This window comes from Phalacrocorax aristotelis, chromosome 12 (assembly GCF_949628215.1).
Source record: "Phalacrocorax aristotelis chromosome 12, bGulAri2.1, whole genome shotgun sequence".
NCBI classification, from domain to species: Eukaryota; Metazoa; Chordata; class Aves; order Suliformes; family Phalacrocoracidae; genus Phalacrocorax; species Phalacrocorax aristotelis.
The window spans coordinates 18,535,960-18,554,367 of record NC_134287.1 but is presented as its reverse complement, the minus strand read 5'-3'; the positions used below and the strand labels follow the sequence as shown (position 1 = coordinate 18,554,367).

The following is an 18,408-nucleotide window of genomic DNA, read 5'->3' as shown; positions in this document are numbered from 1 at the left end:
CCGCGTCGCCAGGGCCACCGGCGCGGTCTCGCGAGGCTGGGGTGGGCCGGGCCGGGCGGCGGGAGGCATAACAAACATGGCGGCGCCGGCGGCAGCGGGCGGCGGCTGCGGCGCGGCGCGGGGTGGCGGCGGTGAGTAGCGCCCTCTTACCGCTACTACCCCGCCGTGAGGGGACGTGGCGGTAGCGGCGGCGTGGCCCCGCACACCCTTCCCTTCCCCGGGGCAGCGGCGGTGGCCGTGGCCGTGACACGCCTGCCCGGCGGCCGCGGGGTCTCCGCCAGGGCCTCCCCTTGACGTGAGGGAGGGGCGGCTCTCCGCTACTCGGGTGGGGGGAGCCACCCGTGAAGGCGGCGTGGGTCGGGGAAAGGGGGAGGAAACGCGGGGGCTGTTCGTTCAGCGTCTGGCGTGGGAAGGGGGTGGCGGAGCAGCCGGAGGTTTTCCGCGGCTGGTGACAGGTCGCGGGGCTCGGCCCGGCAACAGCCAGCGCTGCCAGTCCTCGCCCTTCCCACGCGCGAAACTCCTTCAGAGGAGCGGGGAGGGGGGCTTGGTTTGAGCTGGGGATCCCTCCGCCTTCGTTTCGTTAATTTTAACTCGTCTGCACTGGAAAAGATGAGGGTTTGTGTTGAGTTTGGGATCCTTCCTCCTTAATTTAATGAATTTTAAGTCATTTGCACTGGAAAAGATGAGGCTCGGGCAGAGAAATCCCCCCCTTTTTTCCTTAATTCTTTTAAAACGGGATGCATACCTGTGCTCGTAGTCGTGTTATTTTATTCTCTTGTAATTACTGCAGTATGAGTTCTTACCGTGTGTGTTAAACTTCTGCTTTTACTGTGTCTGAATTCTTTAAGCAAAATATGTGTAACGTCTTTCATTATAGCATAAACTATGGCGTTCCTTAGACAATAAATATATATATATCAATACTGTAACTAGTGTTAAATCCAGCAGTTGTGCATGTGTCAAAAATGAGTAACCAATATTCTGCCCATCCGTGGATAAAGCTGGAGAAGATGTAGTTGTCTGTGTAGAAAATGTATGTGTATTGCAAGTACGTGTGCAGTTCTGTATCATGTACAAATGCAGTTCTGTATAAGTAGAACTTGAGGGGCATCTGGTGTGATCAGCCTGTTCGAGTGCATGAAACACGAGCTGCTCTGCTCAGGTTCTAATAATTAAAACTGCATTTACTAGTTTGCAGTAGCGACATAGCAAGCATCTGATCTGTATCCTTCTTCCCTGAAAAAGGGAGCTGCTGGTTGTATAGCTATGAAAAATACCACATAAAATCACAAAAAGTTCTTCTGTGCATGCAGGCATAGAGGATTGAAGCAGTTGTTACATTTTGGCGATTTACCTACATTGACATTTAAAAAAATGAACAATGAATGTTCTCAAATTAAATCAGTGAGGTAGAAAAAGGAAGTTTTATGCAGTTGATCCCTAAAATAACATCTTTTCCCCAACCAGATTTTTTAAATTTTGTGCAATGTTCTTTAAAAATTAGATATTATAAAAGTAATGGATCAAATAGGTTTTTGTGTCTTGTACAGAATTACACAGATTCTTCTGTGAAAATATGGGCATTTAGCATTGTTTCATGTTGAACCATTCAATATTTAGAATGGTTTAATTTAAAATTGTTATTTCTTATTATAATTTGGTAAAAGCTGCACCAGTCAGTACTCTACATTTCATTGTCCCATATCTCTCTTTCGTATCTATAATTCACATCCTCATATCTTTGTTTTATTGCAGGAGACACCAACAAATGGAACACAAATTAACTTAAGCCTACACGAGGCTGGTGATACCTGAAAGAGGGTAGGGAAAATTGATATGTAAAGATGTGTTCAGGAGTAACTTAATGGTGATAATAATGATAATATCTGAGTGCACTTAGGTATGATGTGAACAAAGATACTCATCTGGATGCCAAAAAAATGAACTAACACTTGTAAATAACTTTGAAAATACAGGAGAATGTGTTTAAAAGTAGTCTTGAACTCAGGACTTGAGTTTTTGTAGGTCACCTAATGTTTTGTTTAGTGGCTACTGGAGAACAGATTCTTATTGAAAACATAGCATTATAAATTATTTCTGATTGTAATCTTCAGGAATAATAACGTGCCTGACTCACTGGCCTCTTTCTAACTGAATCCTAAGTTCTGTCTTCACAAATTTTTTTTGCAAATTTGCAATTTGCAAATTCGTTGCAAAATGAGACTCTAGAGGTTTGTCCAGAAAAGAGCATGACCACTGACTTCTAGTGAATATTTTTATTATTTCAATGCAAAATAATGAAAGGGATTAAGGATTTCATGCAGGATAGGAAACTACAATTTTGGGAGAACTATGAAATACTGCTTTCTATAAGGCTTCTTTCCATCTTTGCTAACCAGTGACATTCAGTTGGTTTCCCAAAATAACTGACTTACTCAACTCGAATTTTTTGGAGCCACATGTTCACTATTCAAAAAATCAGTGAGATAGAAGTGTCTCTCAGGGAGATACACAAAGGAGTGGATGCAGTCTTTGAAAAGTTTTTCTGGAAGTGTAATGGTTTTAATAAAACTTAGAGCAGTAGAGTGTTAGAACCTGTCTTTCAAAACACATATATATTTTTTTTCCAAGTATCTTTCTTACAACTCGGGGGTGGTTGGGAATTAAAATGGACTTACATTTCTTTTTTTTCTCCTTCCAGGGAAAGTAGAGAAGCTGTGCTTTGTGCTTTCTATCTGACGTGTTGGGAGTACATTTTGGAGTATGTTTGCTACTTAGCAGGGGACTGAAATTCAGGTATGATCCGTTTAAAAAAAAAAAAAAGGCAAGTTGATTTTGATTATTACATCATTTTATCTAATTGGATATTTCCCTATGTTACTGTTGCTGAAAACGGTTTCCCCAGTAGTATGTTTGGTGATCTTTAATGAGTTGAAAATTAAAAAAAAATAATTCTTGTGGTTGTCAGTTTGTGCATTGAGTCATGCTGTATGATAAAAGTAATCCTTCACTTAAAAACCAAACAAACAAACAAATAGAACCAAAACCCAAACTTGTTTTTATGAATGCATTTTAATTCAATGACGTTTTTGTCTTGAAAATGTTTTTCCTTCTAGGCACAAGAGGTTGTAAACATAAAGGGTGAATATGGGTGAAAAGAAGCCAGAACCTTTGGACTTTGTAAAAGATTTTCAGGAATATCTTACACAGCAGACTCACCATGTGAATATGATTTCTGGATCAGTTAGTGGCGACAAGGAAGCAGAGACTCTTCAGGGAGGTAAGCTGATTTCAGTGCTATCAAATTTTATATTTTTGAGAATGACTGCATGGTTCACATTCTAGATAATTCTGCAGACTACTACAGTGGTATGGAAGTGTTTCTGATCGTTTTCACATCACAAAGGATGTGTACGTACCTTTGTTTTAATCAGGGTATGTTCTTTTAGTTGTGTATATTTAAAGGCCAAGGGGGTAGAGAAGCAGAAGGTACTTGACATATTCTCACAGCACAATACATAGTATCCCACTGACTGTTGACTGAAATCTCTGTTGCATTATTCACAGCTGGGACAGAAGGTGATCAGAATGGTCTGGACCATCCTTCTGTTGAAGTTTCACTGGATGAAAACTCAGGAATGTTAGTGGATGGGTTTGAAAGGACATTTGATGGAAAGTTGAAGTGTCGATACTGCAACTACGCCAGCAAAGGAACAGCACGGCTCATAGAGCATATCAGAATTCATACAGGTATGACATATTCTGCAGTGCTTTGCTGTGAGACATTGTGGTATTAACTCGATGTTGCGATTTGCACGGGAGGTGTTCGTATCTTCAAGCGGTGTGATAGTTCTTAGAGTTACTCAACAATTAGAACTGGTTTTGGATATTTTTTTTTTTAATAGACTATTTTTTTAAATATGTGCTATGTACCTGTTGAAATTATGCAAATTCCTACTTATATTTATTATAGCAGACTACTGAATTCGAAGTAACTATATAGGGGAGTAAAGTCTACCATGAAAGCATCAGTGTGAATTGAAGAGCCCTAAACGTAACTTTTAGTTTTTCCTTGCTAATCAGAAAAGTGAAGTGCCACATGGAGATTTGTAGGGGCTTTTCCTCCTCTGTTGCTTAGCTATGAAAATATTCCTGTTTTGTACAACATCCTAGGTGTGGAAAGACAAAACAAAGTAATAAGAGCAAAGTTTTCTTATGCCCTCACATTTGAATATTCTGCCAATATCATCAAATAAGTGATTAATATTAGCAACGAAAACAAACAATACTTGCTGTGGCTTGTTTAAGAGTGTTTGTCGCTGTTGAGCTTGTAAAGCTGAAAAGCAAAACTCACAGTAAAGGTTAGAATATCTTAAACTGTTCATGAAGTCAGCTCCGACTTCTTGGCAAATGAGACAAAACAAACAAAAGGTCCTTGTGACTTTGGTGCCTGCTGAGTATGTTACACTGATACAGACTTTATGGCTATTAACTAGAGTAATAAGAAAAAAATTTGTTTCTGCAAAAAATGGAAGTTCTACAGGTTTCCAGTTTGGTGTGGGCTGTCCCAAAAACTTCTAAGTGTATCATTTCAGTGGTCTTGGGTAGGTGGCATTCTGGGACTCACTTTGAAGGAAACGTACTGTTGTAACTTGGATGTAATTGTATCTCTCTCTAGGTACGGTTATTGTTAGGTTCTGACTTTGCTTCTACACAGTAACTCCCAGTATGCATTTTGAGGAAGTCTGTCCTCCTTGGACTGGCCTGGCAGTGTTGGCTTGTTTCAACAAGGTGACATGGGATAGAAAATGGCAACCAGCTAGAAATTGGAATATTCTGAGGTTCAGACCCTGGAGATCTTGTAAATTCTTCTCTTGTGCTACCGTGAGCTACCTCTGTCTGTAGCTGTTGCTGTTTTCAGATTCCCAGTGGAAATTTTGGGTAGTTTCAATAGTGGATAAAATACTGTGGCTTGTGTGCTGGTATTGGACACTGTGTTAACGCTGTGGCTTGCTGCAGATCTGCAAAGCCATTACAGCTTCACCTCATGGTATGTGGAGAACAAGAGGTGTTTTTCTTTCAACAGCTTTCCACTGTGCAGTGCTATTTTTGAGCTTGTGAAATGTGGGTCACGTAGTGGGAGAAGCTGTACTGCAGACTTAATGCAGTTCACTATAGCACTTTAGGATGACTTTTACATGGTACTTAAAGATGTAAAAGTAACATAAACTTGAAAATTTCACATCTTTTCATTAGCATATAGCTATTGCCATCTCAAAACTTGCATCCCCAAGCCCACGGTTAACTACTGGCCAGTTGTCAACATGAGCAGATGGGCTGCTAGAGCTGTGATGGGAAACATAAATTACTGCTGGAAGATGCTGGTATTGTGCGTTTGCTGATTCTTGAGATGTTTTTGATGGCTTTGGTGTGTGTGGTGTTCCTCAGACAGAATAACTGAAGCAATGTGTTGTTACTTAATATCAAATGTCATAAATTTTTAGACATTCTAGAGAGCAAAAAAATAAAATCTTCCTTCTTTAAGTATCAAAATGTGTGTACTGGCATAGTGTCAACATTACTTCTCTTACTCTAGGAAATTGCCTACCTTTTGTATACTCCCAGATTCTAGGTTAAGAGTTCTTTTTTGTTTTCAGAATGTTTCTTATCCTGCAGCTACCTTAGGAGTAGAGGTCGCTAAGTGGCTAGAGGTAGCAAACAATACAAGCGGCAGATTACGAGCATTTCAGCAGGGTCGTAGCATACTATATACAAAAGCAAGAAAGATTCCAACATTATTCCACCTCAAAAATTGCGGTGCTGAGAAATGTCTTCAAAAATCTCTGAGCCAGTTGTTGTTATTCAGAAGCAAACATTCCATGAGCTACACAAATTTGGTTTTGAGGGCAAGGTTTGTGCCTTGACTAACATTTTGAGTTGTTTCTTACAGCTGTAGTGTATGATGTTGTTAGCATTTTGCCAGAAAGAATGGAGCTTTTCCTGTGGGGTGACTATTGTCTCAGTGCTGCTGCAGGTATTCCCATTATCAGAGGGTACATGCATGACTCATTTGATCAAAGAAACTTGCACAAAGGTGCTAGGAAAAGGTAGCCAAATCAAAGGCATGCATCGCTCTACTGCAAAATCATGCAGCCTGAATTATTTCTGTTTCAGGAAGCTAGCTAGCAGTGAGAGAGGGGTACGGGGGTGTCAGCCTACTGCATGCCAAAGAGCTTCAGTAATCTGGACGCACCTTTGCGCAGCAGACCCTTTATAGCCAGGTTACTGGTTCAAACGTGTCTGATGCCTAACAAAATACCAGTAACTGTACAAAGATAACAGTTCATTTCCTTATAGCAGTCTGGTCAGTTTGTAATATAGACAGAAATCTCCGGCTGCCAGAGGCCTTTTTCTGTATAGTTGCCCCTTTGCCTTCAATGCATTCCATATCCGTAATTTTAATATAGTGCTGCATGGTGTCCTGATGGCTGCACCATTCTGGCATTACCTTAATGGCTCTTTGGAAAGTCCTGCTTTGTTTCTTTGTACGGAGACTGGGGACTCCAGAACAAGGAAGGGTTTGTTTGGTTTGCTTTTCCTGGCGCTTTTTTTTTTTTTTTTTTTTTTTTTTTTTAACTTAAGGGCAAGGAGATCCAAGACCTGAGTGTAGTTTTGCTCCAAAGCATGTGAGGAAGTGTGACAAAGGCATACGGGTTGGATTGTGTGGACTAGGAAGGCTCAGAGTGACTGAATCATCATTAAAATAGGGAAGTGATAGCTGACTAGTAGCTTCAGAGCAACATAAGTAAACAGGTAATGCATCCTGGATAACGTGTAAGTGCAGCAAGGTATCTGCCAAAATAACTATGACCCAGGCATGATCACGCAACCATTATTAAGTACAACTTGCTGCAGAATTATCTTTATGCCAAGTCTGACAGCAGTGTAATTAGTAGTTCACCAGCTGTGTTGTATTAAGGGTGCGCAACATGGGATGCAAATCTTTACCTCTGTGTAACCAGTCTGGAATGAAATAAGACCATTCAGATTGCCAAGTTCTTTGTGGATGCAGGGAGTTGGTCAGTCTTTTACATCACTGTTTGTACCAAATCTCCAGATCTTTACTCACACACATATATGTATTCATACATGTATGTGCTTATTAAGAAATCATGGTTTCAGTTGGTGCAAATAAGACACTTAGAAATTTTTATGCTACCGCTGTCCTCTTGAAGAGCCAGTGATGTAGGAAAAAAAAATCTACCCAGTATCCTAGGTTGTGATTCCAAACTGTGGGATGCTCCACATGGAAAGGGCTCTCTAGTCCATCACAAGCCATCTTACGGGGTCTGCCCAGCTCTTGCAGTGTAATGGTGGCCCTCGCTGCATTCAGATCTCTGGCTTTTACAGTCGTTCTAGATGGATTTTGAAAGGTACGAAACAGATGTATTGCCCTGTATTTAAAATAGTAAAAAATGCTTAAAAAAAACAACCATAAAGGCTGAAGAGAAGGAGCCCACTCATGTTTTCCTTTTTAGAGTTTGTCGTGCTGTGTGGCAAGAGAATCAGTTGCACAACAGTCATGTAGAAATCGGCCTGGCATTGTAGATAGGAAGATAAGATGGTGTTTCATTTCAGCACCTGAACACACATCAAATCCTTTAGGCATTTCTAACATTGCAGACCTGGATCTAAAAACTTCTGTTAGATCATTCTGTGAAAGGAAAATCGAAACTCCAAAAGTATTGCGTTACAAATGCGTTGGCCTGTAATTCTGTTTGAAAGTCTTCTACATACTTCTAAAAGAGTTAATGTGAATCTAAGTATCGTTTAATAGAAGTGCAAAGTTCTACCTATCAGAAAGGAGGCTATTGGGTACTACTATGCCTGCGAGAGCACACAGCTGCCCAGGGATTAGCCAGCTTTCATTTTCTTTAATAACTCTTTAGCCACAGGATGCTTTTTCAAAATTCAGTTCTGGAGTGAATGCGTGTGTACGTGGGTTAAATAATAGTCCCAGGATGTTTAAAAGTAGGAATGTTTGGAAGTGTCAAAAGGAGACCCTCCCTCCACGTTAAGGACAGTTATTAAGAATGATGACATTTTGGTGCTACATCCCTGTAGCCAACTCTTACAGGTGAGGTAGGGTTTGGATCCAGTTAAGAGCACCACACAAACATCATTGCATTCAGTCCATGGCATCATTGCTGCAATTCCTAGTCAGGTGTCCTGATACGCTAATTCTGGTCACATTTTTGCTCTTACACTTACTATCACTTGGGTGAGACAGAGATGTCTAAATTTACTGCACTCTTCCACCAAATTCCCAGCTAAACTCAAGGCTGGCGGTGACTCCAAAGCTGAACTGCTTGATTAGCAGCTCCCAGTTTGCTACTTTCTGTTCCATGAAAAGCCTTTTTCAAGCACTTTGAGATGCTGTAGTAGAATCTGTTTTAATTTTCCAGGTGAGAAGCCACACAGATGCCATTTATGTCCCTTTGCATCAGCTTACGAACGTCACCTGGAAGCTCACATGCGATCGCATACTGGTGAAAAACCATACAAATGTGAATTGTGTTCCTTTCGCTGCAGTGACAGAAGCAACTTATCTCACCACCGCAGGCGCAAACATAAAATGGTGCCGATCAAGGGTACAAGGTCTTCCCTAAGCAGCAAGAAAATGTGGGGGGTTTTGCAGAAGAAGACCAGCAATTTGGGGTACAGCAGAAGAGCATTAATTAATTTGAGTCCACCTTCCATGGTGGTTCAGAAACCAGACTACCTTAATGATTTCACGCATGAAATCCCAAATATCCAGACTGAAGCGTATGAGACCATGACAAAAACAACCCAGAGCAGTGGGCTGCCAAGAGACCCACAAGACCTCATGGTAGATAATCCTTTAAACCAGCTTTCTACATTAGCTGGACAGCTATCTAGCTTGCCACCTGAAAACCAAAATCCAGCCTCTCCTGACGTCGTTTCCTGTCAAGATGAAAAGCCTTTCATGATACAGCAGCCTGCTGCACCTGCCGTAGTCTCAGCTGTGTCAGCAAATATCCCTCAAAGTTCATCTCCGACCAGCCCAGATCCTCGGCCTACACACAATCAAAGGAACTACAGTCCCGTGGCAGGTCCCAGCAGTGATCGCAGTGCGCACACCAGTACTCCCAGCATAAGTAACAGTCAGCCAAGTACTCCCGCTCCAACCCTTCCAGTCCAGGATCCTCAGCTCCTGCATCACTGCCAACACTGTGACATGTACTTTGCGGACAATATCCTTTATACTATTCACATGGGATGTCATGGATTTGAAAATCCATTTCAGTGCAACATATGTGGGTGTAAGTGTAAAAATAAGTATGACTTTGCTTGCCATTTCGCAAGAGGCCAACATAGTCAACATTGACTGAGAACGTGCTTTCTTTAGTTTTTTTAATGTATTACAGTATATTTTTCATACTTGCTGAAGGAAAGCTTGCACATTCCCATAAGGATTCTTCACGTTAATCAGTTCGACAAAGGAGGCAAATTCATTTTTATGTTGTCGTAAAACTTGCCAGGGAAATTTTATATAAGATGTGATTGATATTATATATGTAGCCTTTCAAAAAAGCTGAGAGTGTTATAAGAATTGGAATGCATTTACATGTTTTGGTTGCACTTAATCCCAATAAACATGCTACAAATGTAGGTGCAGAGCATATGTCCAGAAACACAGGGTGCAATTATGGTACTATTTACTAGACAAGACAAAATGTATTAACCATAAAATATGAAAGGTTAATGCAATGACACCTATGTTACTTTGGAAACATACCTATCCTTAAAAACTTTGCTACTGCTCCAAACTGGAAAAACCAACAGAAGCAACTTTCACATACAAAATCAGTTTGATGTAAAACTTGCTTTAATCTGTTTTAATAATAATATTTTGCTTCGTATAGCCTATACTCTTCATGCTCAGGCTCAAACACTAATTTATTATTTTTAAAACTCATCACAAAACTAGAAGATAACAGGTTATTGTGAATGAACCTCCAGTAGAAAAGGGAAAGAGTTAAAAGCTTGTCATTCACTAGTTACACAAAGGAAAAATTAAACGTGACACCTTATTTTAAACTACACTTACTGAAATTTTACGTCGTTCTTTTAAAAAGGATATAATTTTTAAACAGTCATGAAAAAAGCTTGTATAACTAATATATATTCCATGAGATTTTTAACTGCCTTAAACTAATTTGTACAGATGTTTAAAATTTGCACAATTAGACTTCTGTCCTGCTGATGGGAGTTCTAATAGAAAGAAGAGGTTTACAAATTAAAAATAATTTGTTCAGTTTTATCTTGGGCCAAGCTACAGCTGATAGGTTGCTTGTATGTTTGAGAGTTGTATAATCTAGTTTATTGTAAACTAGATTACACAGCTAACTTGGAAGTCAGTTGGTTGTGTCCCCTCCCCCGGATTTGTTGTCCTTTTGCTGTGCTGGAAATTCGGGGAAGGGATTCTGGGTTTTCCGCACTCTTTGCATGGTAGGCAAGGGAATGCTGGCTGACAGCATTTGAAGTCATTGTGACTAATATCAGAGGTGGCAAATGGTAACTAAAGATGGACCCGAAGTCCACTGCACGTGTTTGGGTTTTTTTATACTGTACATCTTACTTTAGAAGCACCTAGGCTAACAGACAGGCACTTTAATAGGAACCTAAATAAACCATCCCAGCAAAATGAATAAAAGCTCTTAATGTGCTACACAGGAATTTGTAATGTTTAAAAAAAGTGAAGAATTGTTGCTTTTCCCATTCTTAGACATGCACTTTTACCTTAGTTTATTTTACTTGAGACAAATTAAAGCTTCCCTTATCTATTCCCCCTTTACTATCAGAAAAATATGGTAGCAAATATGTTTTGTTAAAAGCAGGGGGATTTTACTAATGTTCTGCAAGTCAGAGGCTGGAATCTGCACAGCAAGTGTGTGGCTTATTCAAATTTATATTGTTACAGGAGCTAAAGCTTTCTGAAGCCAGTGGAAAAACTTACAATGACCTCAGTGTAAGACCAATGCAGGAAAAACCACCCTTATGAGAATTTTAGCTTTAGAAGTAATTTTGACTTTAACAAATTAGAAGTCTGGGAGCTGAATAGCTTTCTCTCTACCTAACTTACCTGCTGTTGAATTTTCCATCCTTAAGTAACCAGCTGAAGGAACTGGATTCTCGGCTGCATATAGACTTGTGGTAGAGAGGTCAAAACTATGCATATTTATGTAATATGCACAGAACGATGCACATTTCATGTGTATGAAAATAATTCAATACATTGAAGTATTTCCAATGTAGAGAAGATGAAGGATAACACACTATCGCTCCTAAAAACAGTTTTGGTTTCAGGCCTGGTTCAAAATCTGTTTCAGCGGATTTGTAAAACAGAATGCAATTTCCATTTTTCTTAATGACACTCTTCATAATTCCAGAATATCTCTTGGCTTTATACTTTGAAAATTTATTTTATAGCAGAACTGCAACTCTGTGTATTATGCATAAACATCCAGAGTCCTTTATTTTAAGGACTAAAAGTTGGCTGAACTGGAATCCCGTTGGAAGTTACTGCTCCCGTACAGATTGTGTAACGTGATGCTTCTGGTCAAAGAATAACGCAGAGATGGTGGCTCTCTTTTGGTCATATATGGACACGTTCTGAAATCTAAATTTGGCTAAAATACGACATTAGAACTACAGAGCGTTACAATTAGTAGTTCACAGAGGTAATTTTCCTTGCCTTTTGATAGGCGATGTAAACTTTTGTTGCGAGGCTCTAGCAATGCCAAGGAAACTTCTGAACTGGTGGTGCTCCAAGGAGCACCTCCCAAAACTGAGCGATGCCCATTAAAACCACCAACTTCGCCTTGGTTTGCTGCTCGTCTTGGCATCGGCAGGGAGATTAACTCCAGTGTGCACAGATGTTTGAGATTTCATCCTTCCATTCCAATTACGCGGTTTCTGATCCATTGGCAGTGCCTCAAAACATTATAGACTTTTCTTTTTATGTTGGCTCATGATTTGGCGAGTTAGAGAAATGACTTCTGAACCATGATGCCCCTGAACGACATTTTAGGTAGAAGAAGTTAGGGCAGTAATAGAGGTAGCTGGTAGCAAGAGGAGGGCTGTGTGATCTTGCTGAAAAGGGGCCCTCACTTAGGAGGTGATCCTCTGTTGCGGGAGAATGTATGTTCTTAATATTAGAACTCAGTATGAAAAAAAAATCTAACCCCAAACCTTGCAAATTGTTGTTTCAAGTATTTTAAAACTGCTGACTTAATATCATTGTTCCTGCTTCAGAGTACCCAAGAAGAAGAAAGTTAGCTTGAACACTTATGAACTGTTGAAAAACAGTTGATAAAACTGTTTTTCCTTCTCTCCCTGGTCAAGCTCCTGTTTGCGGAGGGGATTCTTGGGCAGCAGCAGGTTTTGGGCATTCGTTCTTTGATTCTGCAGCCAGATCTGCGGTTGCTGACTGACCTGCTGACTACCCAGCCCTTCGCACAGGGTCCCCCGCTGGACTAGGGGTTCTTAATTTTTAAACCTAACACAGTGTCTCAGTTGTGCCCTGACTATAACCACTTCCTTCTGTCTACTGAGTCACTCTGGAAGGTGTATTTCCACATCAGTTTTTCCTATTTTTTATGTACGATTTGCTCTAATTTAAAGACCAGGATTACTACTGGAAAATTATTGTAGAGTGTGATCCTGACGATTCCCTTGCACAAGCAGGCCTCGCTCGGAGGCAGTGAGGGACGCTCGTTGGGAATTGCGGGATCAAGCCAGCCCTTGGGACTTTTCATACTGAGTTCTGTGTGCTATGCTGCACTAACTTGGTTTTTTTAGAAAAAACAAATCCTTAGAAGGTGGTGATCAGCATTTTAACTTGTATTAAGAGGGAGGTTTGGGAATGAGCTGAAATTTTTCCATAGCTTGATTCTGTTAAGTTCTGTAGTTGCAAAACATTAACTTTGTGGGGTTTTGTTTTTATTGTAATAGATTATTTTATAGATTTGTTGATACTCTTAACATGCACTATTTATAGTATTCTTAACACGGACTTATTATTTTGAGACTCGCTATTCCAATGAACATGCAAATATTAGACCGAAGATCCTGGTAGATTATCTCAGTTAATACTTAAACCAACCGTGAAGCAGCTAATAGGGAAAACTGGTTGTTTTTTCACAGATACAATGTTTAGATGAAGAGGATTTCGACATAAAATGTTGATTGGCATTTTAACATAAAACTCAGTGCTGGAAGACACGTTCCAACAGTGTTTCCTGCAAACTGATCTTCTGCTAATTGTCTTCTTCCAAAATGTTTGGGGTTGGGGGGGGTGTTTGCTTTTTGTTTCTTTTGACGAAGGGAATGTAATTTAGAAGTCTTCACTGGCAAGTTTTCTATTAATTTTAAGCTTTTTTGAAAATCTACAGCAAATTGATGTTTTGCTGCAGGAAATCTTTTCCCTGCTGATGCTTTTTTCATTGAGCAAACTTTGCGTACATGCTTCTAAGTACCTGCTTTGTTAATAATATGTATTTCAGTGTAAAGAGCATATTTTGTATGCAAAAATGAAACCTGTTAGAGTTGTAAAATAAATTTTGTGTAGTGAATGTTTTCAGATGACAAGGTTAACTCTGAAATAACTATATCTAGCGTAGTTCATGTTGTGAAGCTTTGCTTTTGTAAGATATGAATAAAATAACACTTTCTAATTAAGTCTCACGTTAATTCTTCTTAATTACCTATGCTTTGACAGCTGGGGCTGGTGAACTGCTCGTGACCAGCTATGGTCTAGATAGGGTATGGGAGATGAGCTCTCCTTTTGGGTAAGCAAGGAACAGTGCATTTATGTTTCAGCCTGCTTATGTTGAAAATGCTTGTCGTGGTTTAGCCCCAGCCAGCAACCAAGCACCACGCAGCTGCTCGCTCACTCCCCCCTGGTGGGACGGGGGAGAGAATCGGAAAAGTCCAAGTGAGGTAACTCATGGTTTGAGATAAAGACAGTTTAATAGGTAAAGCAAAAGCTGCGCACAGAGGCAAAGCAAAACAAGGAATTAATTCACTACTTCCCATGGGCAGGCAGGTGTTCAGCCGTCTCCAGGAAAGCAGGGCTCCATCATGCATAGCGGTTACTTGGGAAGACAAACGCCATCACTCCAAATGTCCTCCCTTCCTCCTTCTTCCCCAGCTTTATATACTGAGCATGATGTCATATGGTGTGGAATATCCCGTTGGTCAGTTTGGGTCAGCTGTCCTGGCTGTGACCCCTCCCAGCTTCTTGTGCACCCAGCAGAGCATGGGGAGCTGAAAAAGTCCTTGACCAGTGTAAGTGCTACTTAGCAACAACTAAAACATCTCCACATTATCACTGCTGTTTCCAGCAAAAATCCAAAACATAGCCCCATACTAGCTACTACGAAGAAACTTAACTCTATCCCAGCTGAAACCAGGACAATGCTTAATGTCAGTGCTCAGCCAGGACACTTTTTTCCCCACTGTTAATCTTGCACTTTTGGTCATCGTCCAAATTCTTTGTTTCCTCATACTCCTTTTTCCTTAGCAAGAGTGCTTGTATGTCTGAAATCAGAAGGTTTTATCACAGTAAGGTGGTTGTCACTGCATGCAGAACTGCTGTGTATGTTGTTGGTAACTTCGAAGACAGCACCAAACATTAAGTTCCTTTAGACACCAGAGTTAATCCTACGTGTAACTCTCAAAAGCCTTAATTTAACTGCATCTCAAATTTCTTTTTATTTGCAAAGCTTCTGTCAGGGAAACAAGCAGAGAAGCCAAGAGCCTGATCTAAAACACGGACTTGGGGCACTGAAGGAGGGCTTGGATAAAACATGGGTGCCAACGGCCTGACTGGGTGCTGTAGGTCACTGTCAACCCACTTCACGCTTGAAGTGCTGAACTCCACCTCACTTCATGATTTTATGCCTCCCCAGGCACGTGTTCTCTGGAAACACTCGGCTGCCTGTTTGAGAGAGCAGAGCAGGTCACCATCTGAGGTGCTCTTCAAAATCTCAGCTGGAGGAGGCTCCAAGAAGGCTGATGCAGCTCGAAGGTACTGCTGCTGTAAGCAGGAAATAGGTGTTCCTCCTAGGCTAACTTTTTCTGTGATTCTGTGAAGTCTAAATAAAACAACCTTGTTATTGGCTTGATCTTCAGAGTTGAACGCAGTATGCCAGACTGTATGTCTCTTCCAAGCTATGGGCAGAGGAGCTGGAGAAGGCATGAGCCTCCAGGGAAAGAAGCTCTATAGCTTAGATGTTTTCAACCGTACTGCTGAAAGAGCAGTGCCTTTTAAACACTCTGGGCTCTTTAAAAACACCAGCATTCTCCATGTCATTATTTTAAAATGTATTTATTAACTACATTGGTTGCCTCATGTTGGAATGAAGAAATTACACTGGTTGCAGGGTCAGAATATTGATTTTGTGTGCAAACTGGGTTTTTAACATTATTTCCTTGCCGCAAGTCTTCCAAAAGTTCTGCTTTTAGTTTGTTGAGTTCTTCTGCCAGGATCTTCATCTCACTTGGGAGTATGTTTTTATCTAGAAGAAAATTCAAAGCTGAACTTGTAACTTCATGCTTGAAGACAAAATGTACAGACTTCGCCTCACATGCCACAACTACTCCAACCAGACTTGTGAAAGAGACTGCCTCCATCACACCCGCAGCGTTGGGACTCCTTAACAGTTCACCCTGAGGTGATTTCATCAGTTTAGCCCTACACTGCAGGCTGGCTCCTAGAATATGCTACACATACCTCTGGCATCCTTCATCGCCTGAGAGATGATGCGTCTGCATGTCTGATCAGCCTGATGGACACCGCTAGCTGCGCAGATTGCTCGATCTGCTTCCTGCCCAGAGTGACCAACAGAAAGGAAGAATATGTGCAAACACATTAAATTTCATTTAAACTGTAATCGACTTTTGAAGTACTCTGTGAAAACAAGTCCCACATTAGGAGCAGGTTGGTGACCGGTGCAGTCCGCACCCATAACTCTGAATTCGGAAGCAGGTGTGTGGGCCTGGGGGCATGCCAGGAACAGGCACCGCATACGCAACTTCGGAAATGAATGTTATTTTCCTCGGTGTGATGCAGAGCCCCAAGAGGCATTCTTTTTACTACTCTAGAACCTATAACAGAATTCTTAAAGGTATTTCAATGGTTTACTTAATAAGGTGACAAAAGTACCCATGTCAAATAGGATTAACTTTTCTGTGTATGCTTTTGCAATCAAAAAATGCAGTGGGTATTTTTTGTTTCTGACATTATGGGTGTTCTGGATCCCATTTGGGAATAACTAACTCATTCACCGTCAGCTGAGAGCGCCGTGACTCTGAAGACAAGCAGCGCTACCTTTTGCTCCATGTTCTTCTCATTTTGCTTCACTGGATTTTCCAAAGCAGTGGCCAGCAAACTAATGATCTGCTCGCTAAAAAACCAAATAGAGGAGTAAAGCACATTAATCAAACCGTTTTGCTGAAAATTCTTCTTTTGTTTTGTAGTGACACCTCATCACAGAAGAAAAAGCAAGTTCTCAGTTAAATTTATGAGGCAATCAAGGAAATAATCTTTATGCAGCAAGTTAGGTGAAAAACAATTACAACTAAAACTACAGCCAATTATTTCCAGTCTTAATGTTTCAGACCATTTACATAAATTTTAAATATTTTCAGCGTCTAGAAGCGCAGTTAGGTTTGATGTTATTAACTCTGGAAAGTGACAGCTGTGAGTTCCCAACAACTGCCGTGTTTAGATACAGCAAAAAGCTTCTACCTGCCCGTTTATGAAAAGAGTGCTCACGGAAAATCCTTGCATCAACCCAGTAGCATACTTATCCTCTACGGTGCAATCAGAACTCGTCAGAACGAGGCTGTTCTGTTCCCAAGTGTTTTTCTTGAGATCTGGCATTTCTATTTTTCTTGCCATTAGACATATTGTCTGGTCAGGTAGCGGATGACTTCTCAGACGATTCCTCTGCAAGCAGCATTCGAGTGGAGACTCTAAAAATAACTGGCAGAAGCCCAAGGAATCTAAGAACATAAACAGACAATTTTACCTTTAAACTGTTTAAGTAAAAATTTCTGAGAGCAGCGTGCACGAGATAGGCTTTACATTAAGGCCTGACTTCTGTGTTAGTTCTGAGCCTGAAAACAATACAAACCTAAAAGAGAGTACAAACACTTTTACCTTCAAGGCTGCTGAAGCAGTAATTTCTGAGATATATGTACATAAGAAAGGCTTTAAGTGACCTAGCAACTTCTAATAACACAGCAATAAAGTTCAGCTGATGGTTACTGCACAGCAGGAATCTAGCAATTGAGAATAACAGCTGTTCTGCAAGGGCGCTCAGAAGAAAGGCAGTTAAAGAAAACTGGATTTCCTACAAAGCCAAAACGTTCTCATGCATAGGAACAAGGAGTAATTACATTTGCGAGCCAGCTGGTACACCTCGTATCTCATGCTCTGGTAATAGAAATTGTCATCCAGGATGAGGTAGAGCGGCCCGGAGATGGCTGCGAGGCTCCAGGCGCGGCCGGCCCCGCCGCGACCCTCCGCCGAGGCGAGCAGCCCCTGCCCGCGGCAGCAGGCCAGGAATCGCTCCCAGACCGGCTGCCCGGCGGTGGCGGGGGCGGCGAGCGGGCCGGCGCCGAGCAGCGCCTGCAGGAAGCGCTCCAGGCACTGCAGCACATCCCGCCGGCTCAGCTTCCACCGTGGCGGCTGCGGAGAGAGGCGGCGGCCGGGTGGGGGGGGAGTGAGGGCCCGCGCACCCGCCTCAGCTCCCCCCCCGCTGCCGCCGCGGCGCACCTCGCCTGGCACCCTGCCGCCGCCCGCCCCCGCCAGGCCCCAGGTCCCGGCCCCCGGCGCGCAGCGGGGAGGCCCCGCCTGAGGGACGCGCCGCATTGCCGGGCAACGGCCGCCGCGCGGCGCCACTGGCCAATGAGAGGAGAGCCACACTGACCCCTGGGAGCGGCCCCGCCCCCGCCTCGCGCGGGTCGAAGGCCTGCGGCGGTATGAGCTCGTCGTAGCTGAGGAGGGCGCAGGCCCAGCCGGAGCACTGGGGCAGGCGCTGGCGGAGGGCGCGGGCCAGGGTGGACTTGCCGGCCGCCGGCAGCCCGGACAGCACGCACAGACCCACCCGGCCGCAGCCGCCGCCCCGCCGCTCCTCCGCCGCCGCCAGCGCTGCCTGATGTCCGGCCGCCGCTGTGCGCATGCGCGGGGCCGCCGGGGCGGGAGTTCCCCTGCCGGTCGGCGCTGATCGCGCCGGCGGAGCGCGTGCGTGGGGCGGGCGGTGTCCCTTGGCTGGTTCTGAGGGCGTGAGTGTGGGAATCGGCAGCAGTGGTACC

At 42.5% G+C, this 18,408-nt stretch overlaps 2 protein-coding genes across 3 annotated transcripts; one reads left to right on the top strand and one right to left on the bottom strand.

The window, feature by feature from the left end:
* The first annotated feature begins 48 nt into the window (after window positions 1–48).
* IKZF5 (IKAROS family zinc finger 5) lies at window positions 49–12,248 on the top strand. The gene is made up of 6 exons (XM_075107483.1): window positions 49–131; window positions 1,756–1,821; window positions 2,702–2,796; window positions 3,117–3,280; window positions 3,568–3,750; window positions 8,466–12,248. Exons 4-6 carry the CDS (start codon window positions 3,148–3,150, stop codon window positions 9,407–9,409), a joined length of 1,260 nt encoding a protein of 419 aa, XP_074963584.1. The 5' UTR covers window positions 49–131; window positions 1,756–1,821; window positions 2,702–2,796; window positions 3,117–3,147; the 3' UTR covers window positions 9,410–12,248.
* A 3,148-nt stretch (window positions 12,249–15,396) lies between these two features.
* PSTK (phosphoseryl-tRNA kinase) lies at window positions 15,397–18,298 on the bottom strand. Of its 2 annotated transcripts, none has more exons than XM_075107484.1 (6): window positions 18,024–18,298; window positions 17,491–17,782; window positions 16,896–17,094; window positions 16,418–16,493; window positions 15,821–15,914; window positions 15,397–15,605 (listed from the first exon to the last, which is right to left on the bottom strand). In XM_075107484.1, exons 1-6 carry the CDS (start codon window positions 18,273–18,275, stop codon window positions 15,400–15,402), a joined length of 1,119 nt encoding a protein of 372 aa, XP_074963585.1. In that variant the 5' UTR covers window positions 18,276–18,298; the 3' UTR covers window positions 15,397–15,399. The 2 variants fall into 2 exon arrangements, with proteins under 2 accessions (XP_074963585.1, XP_074963586.1); XM_075107485.1 differs by having other exon boundaries at window positions 18,201–18,298.
* Window positions 18,299–18,408: the final 110 nt, after the last annotated feature.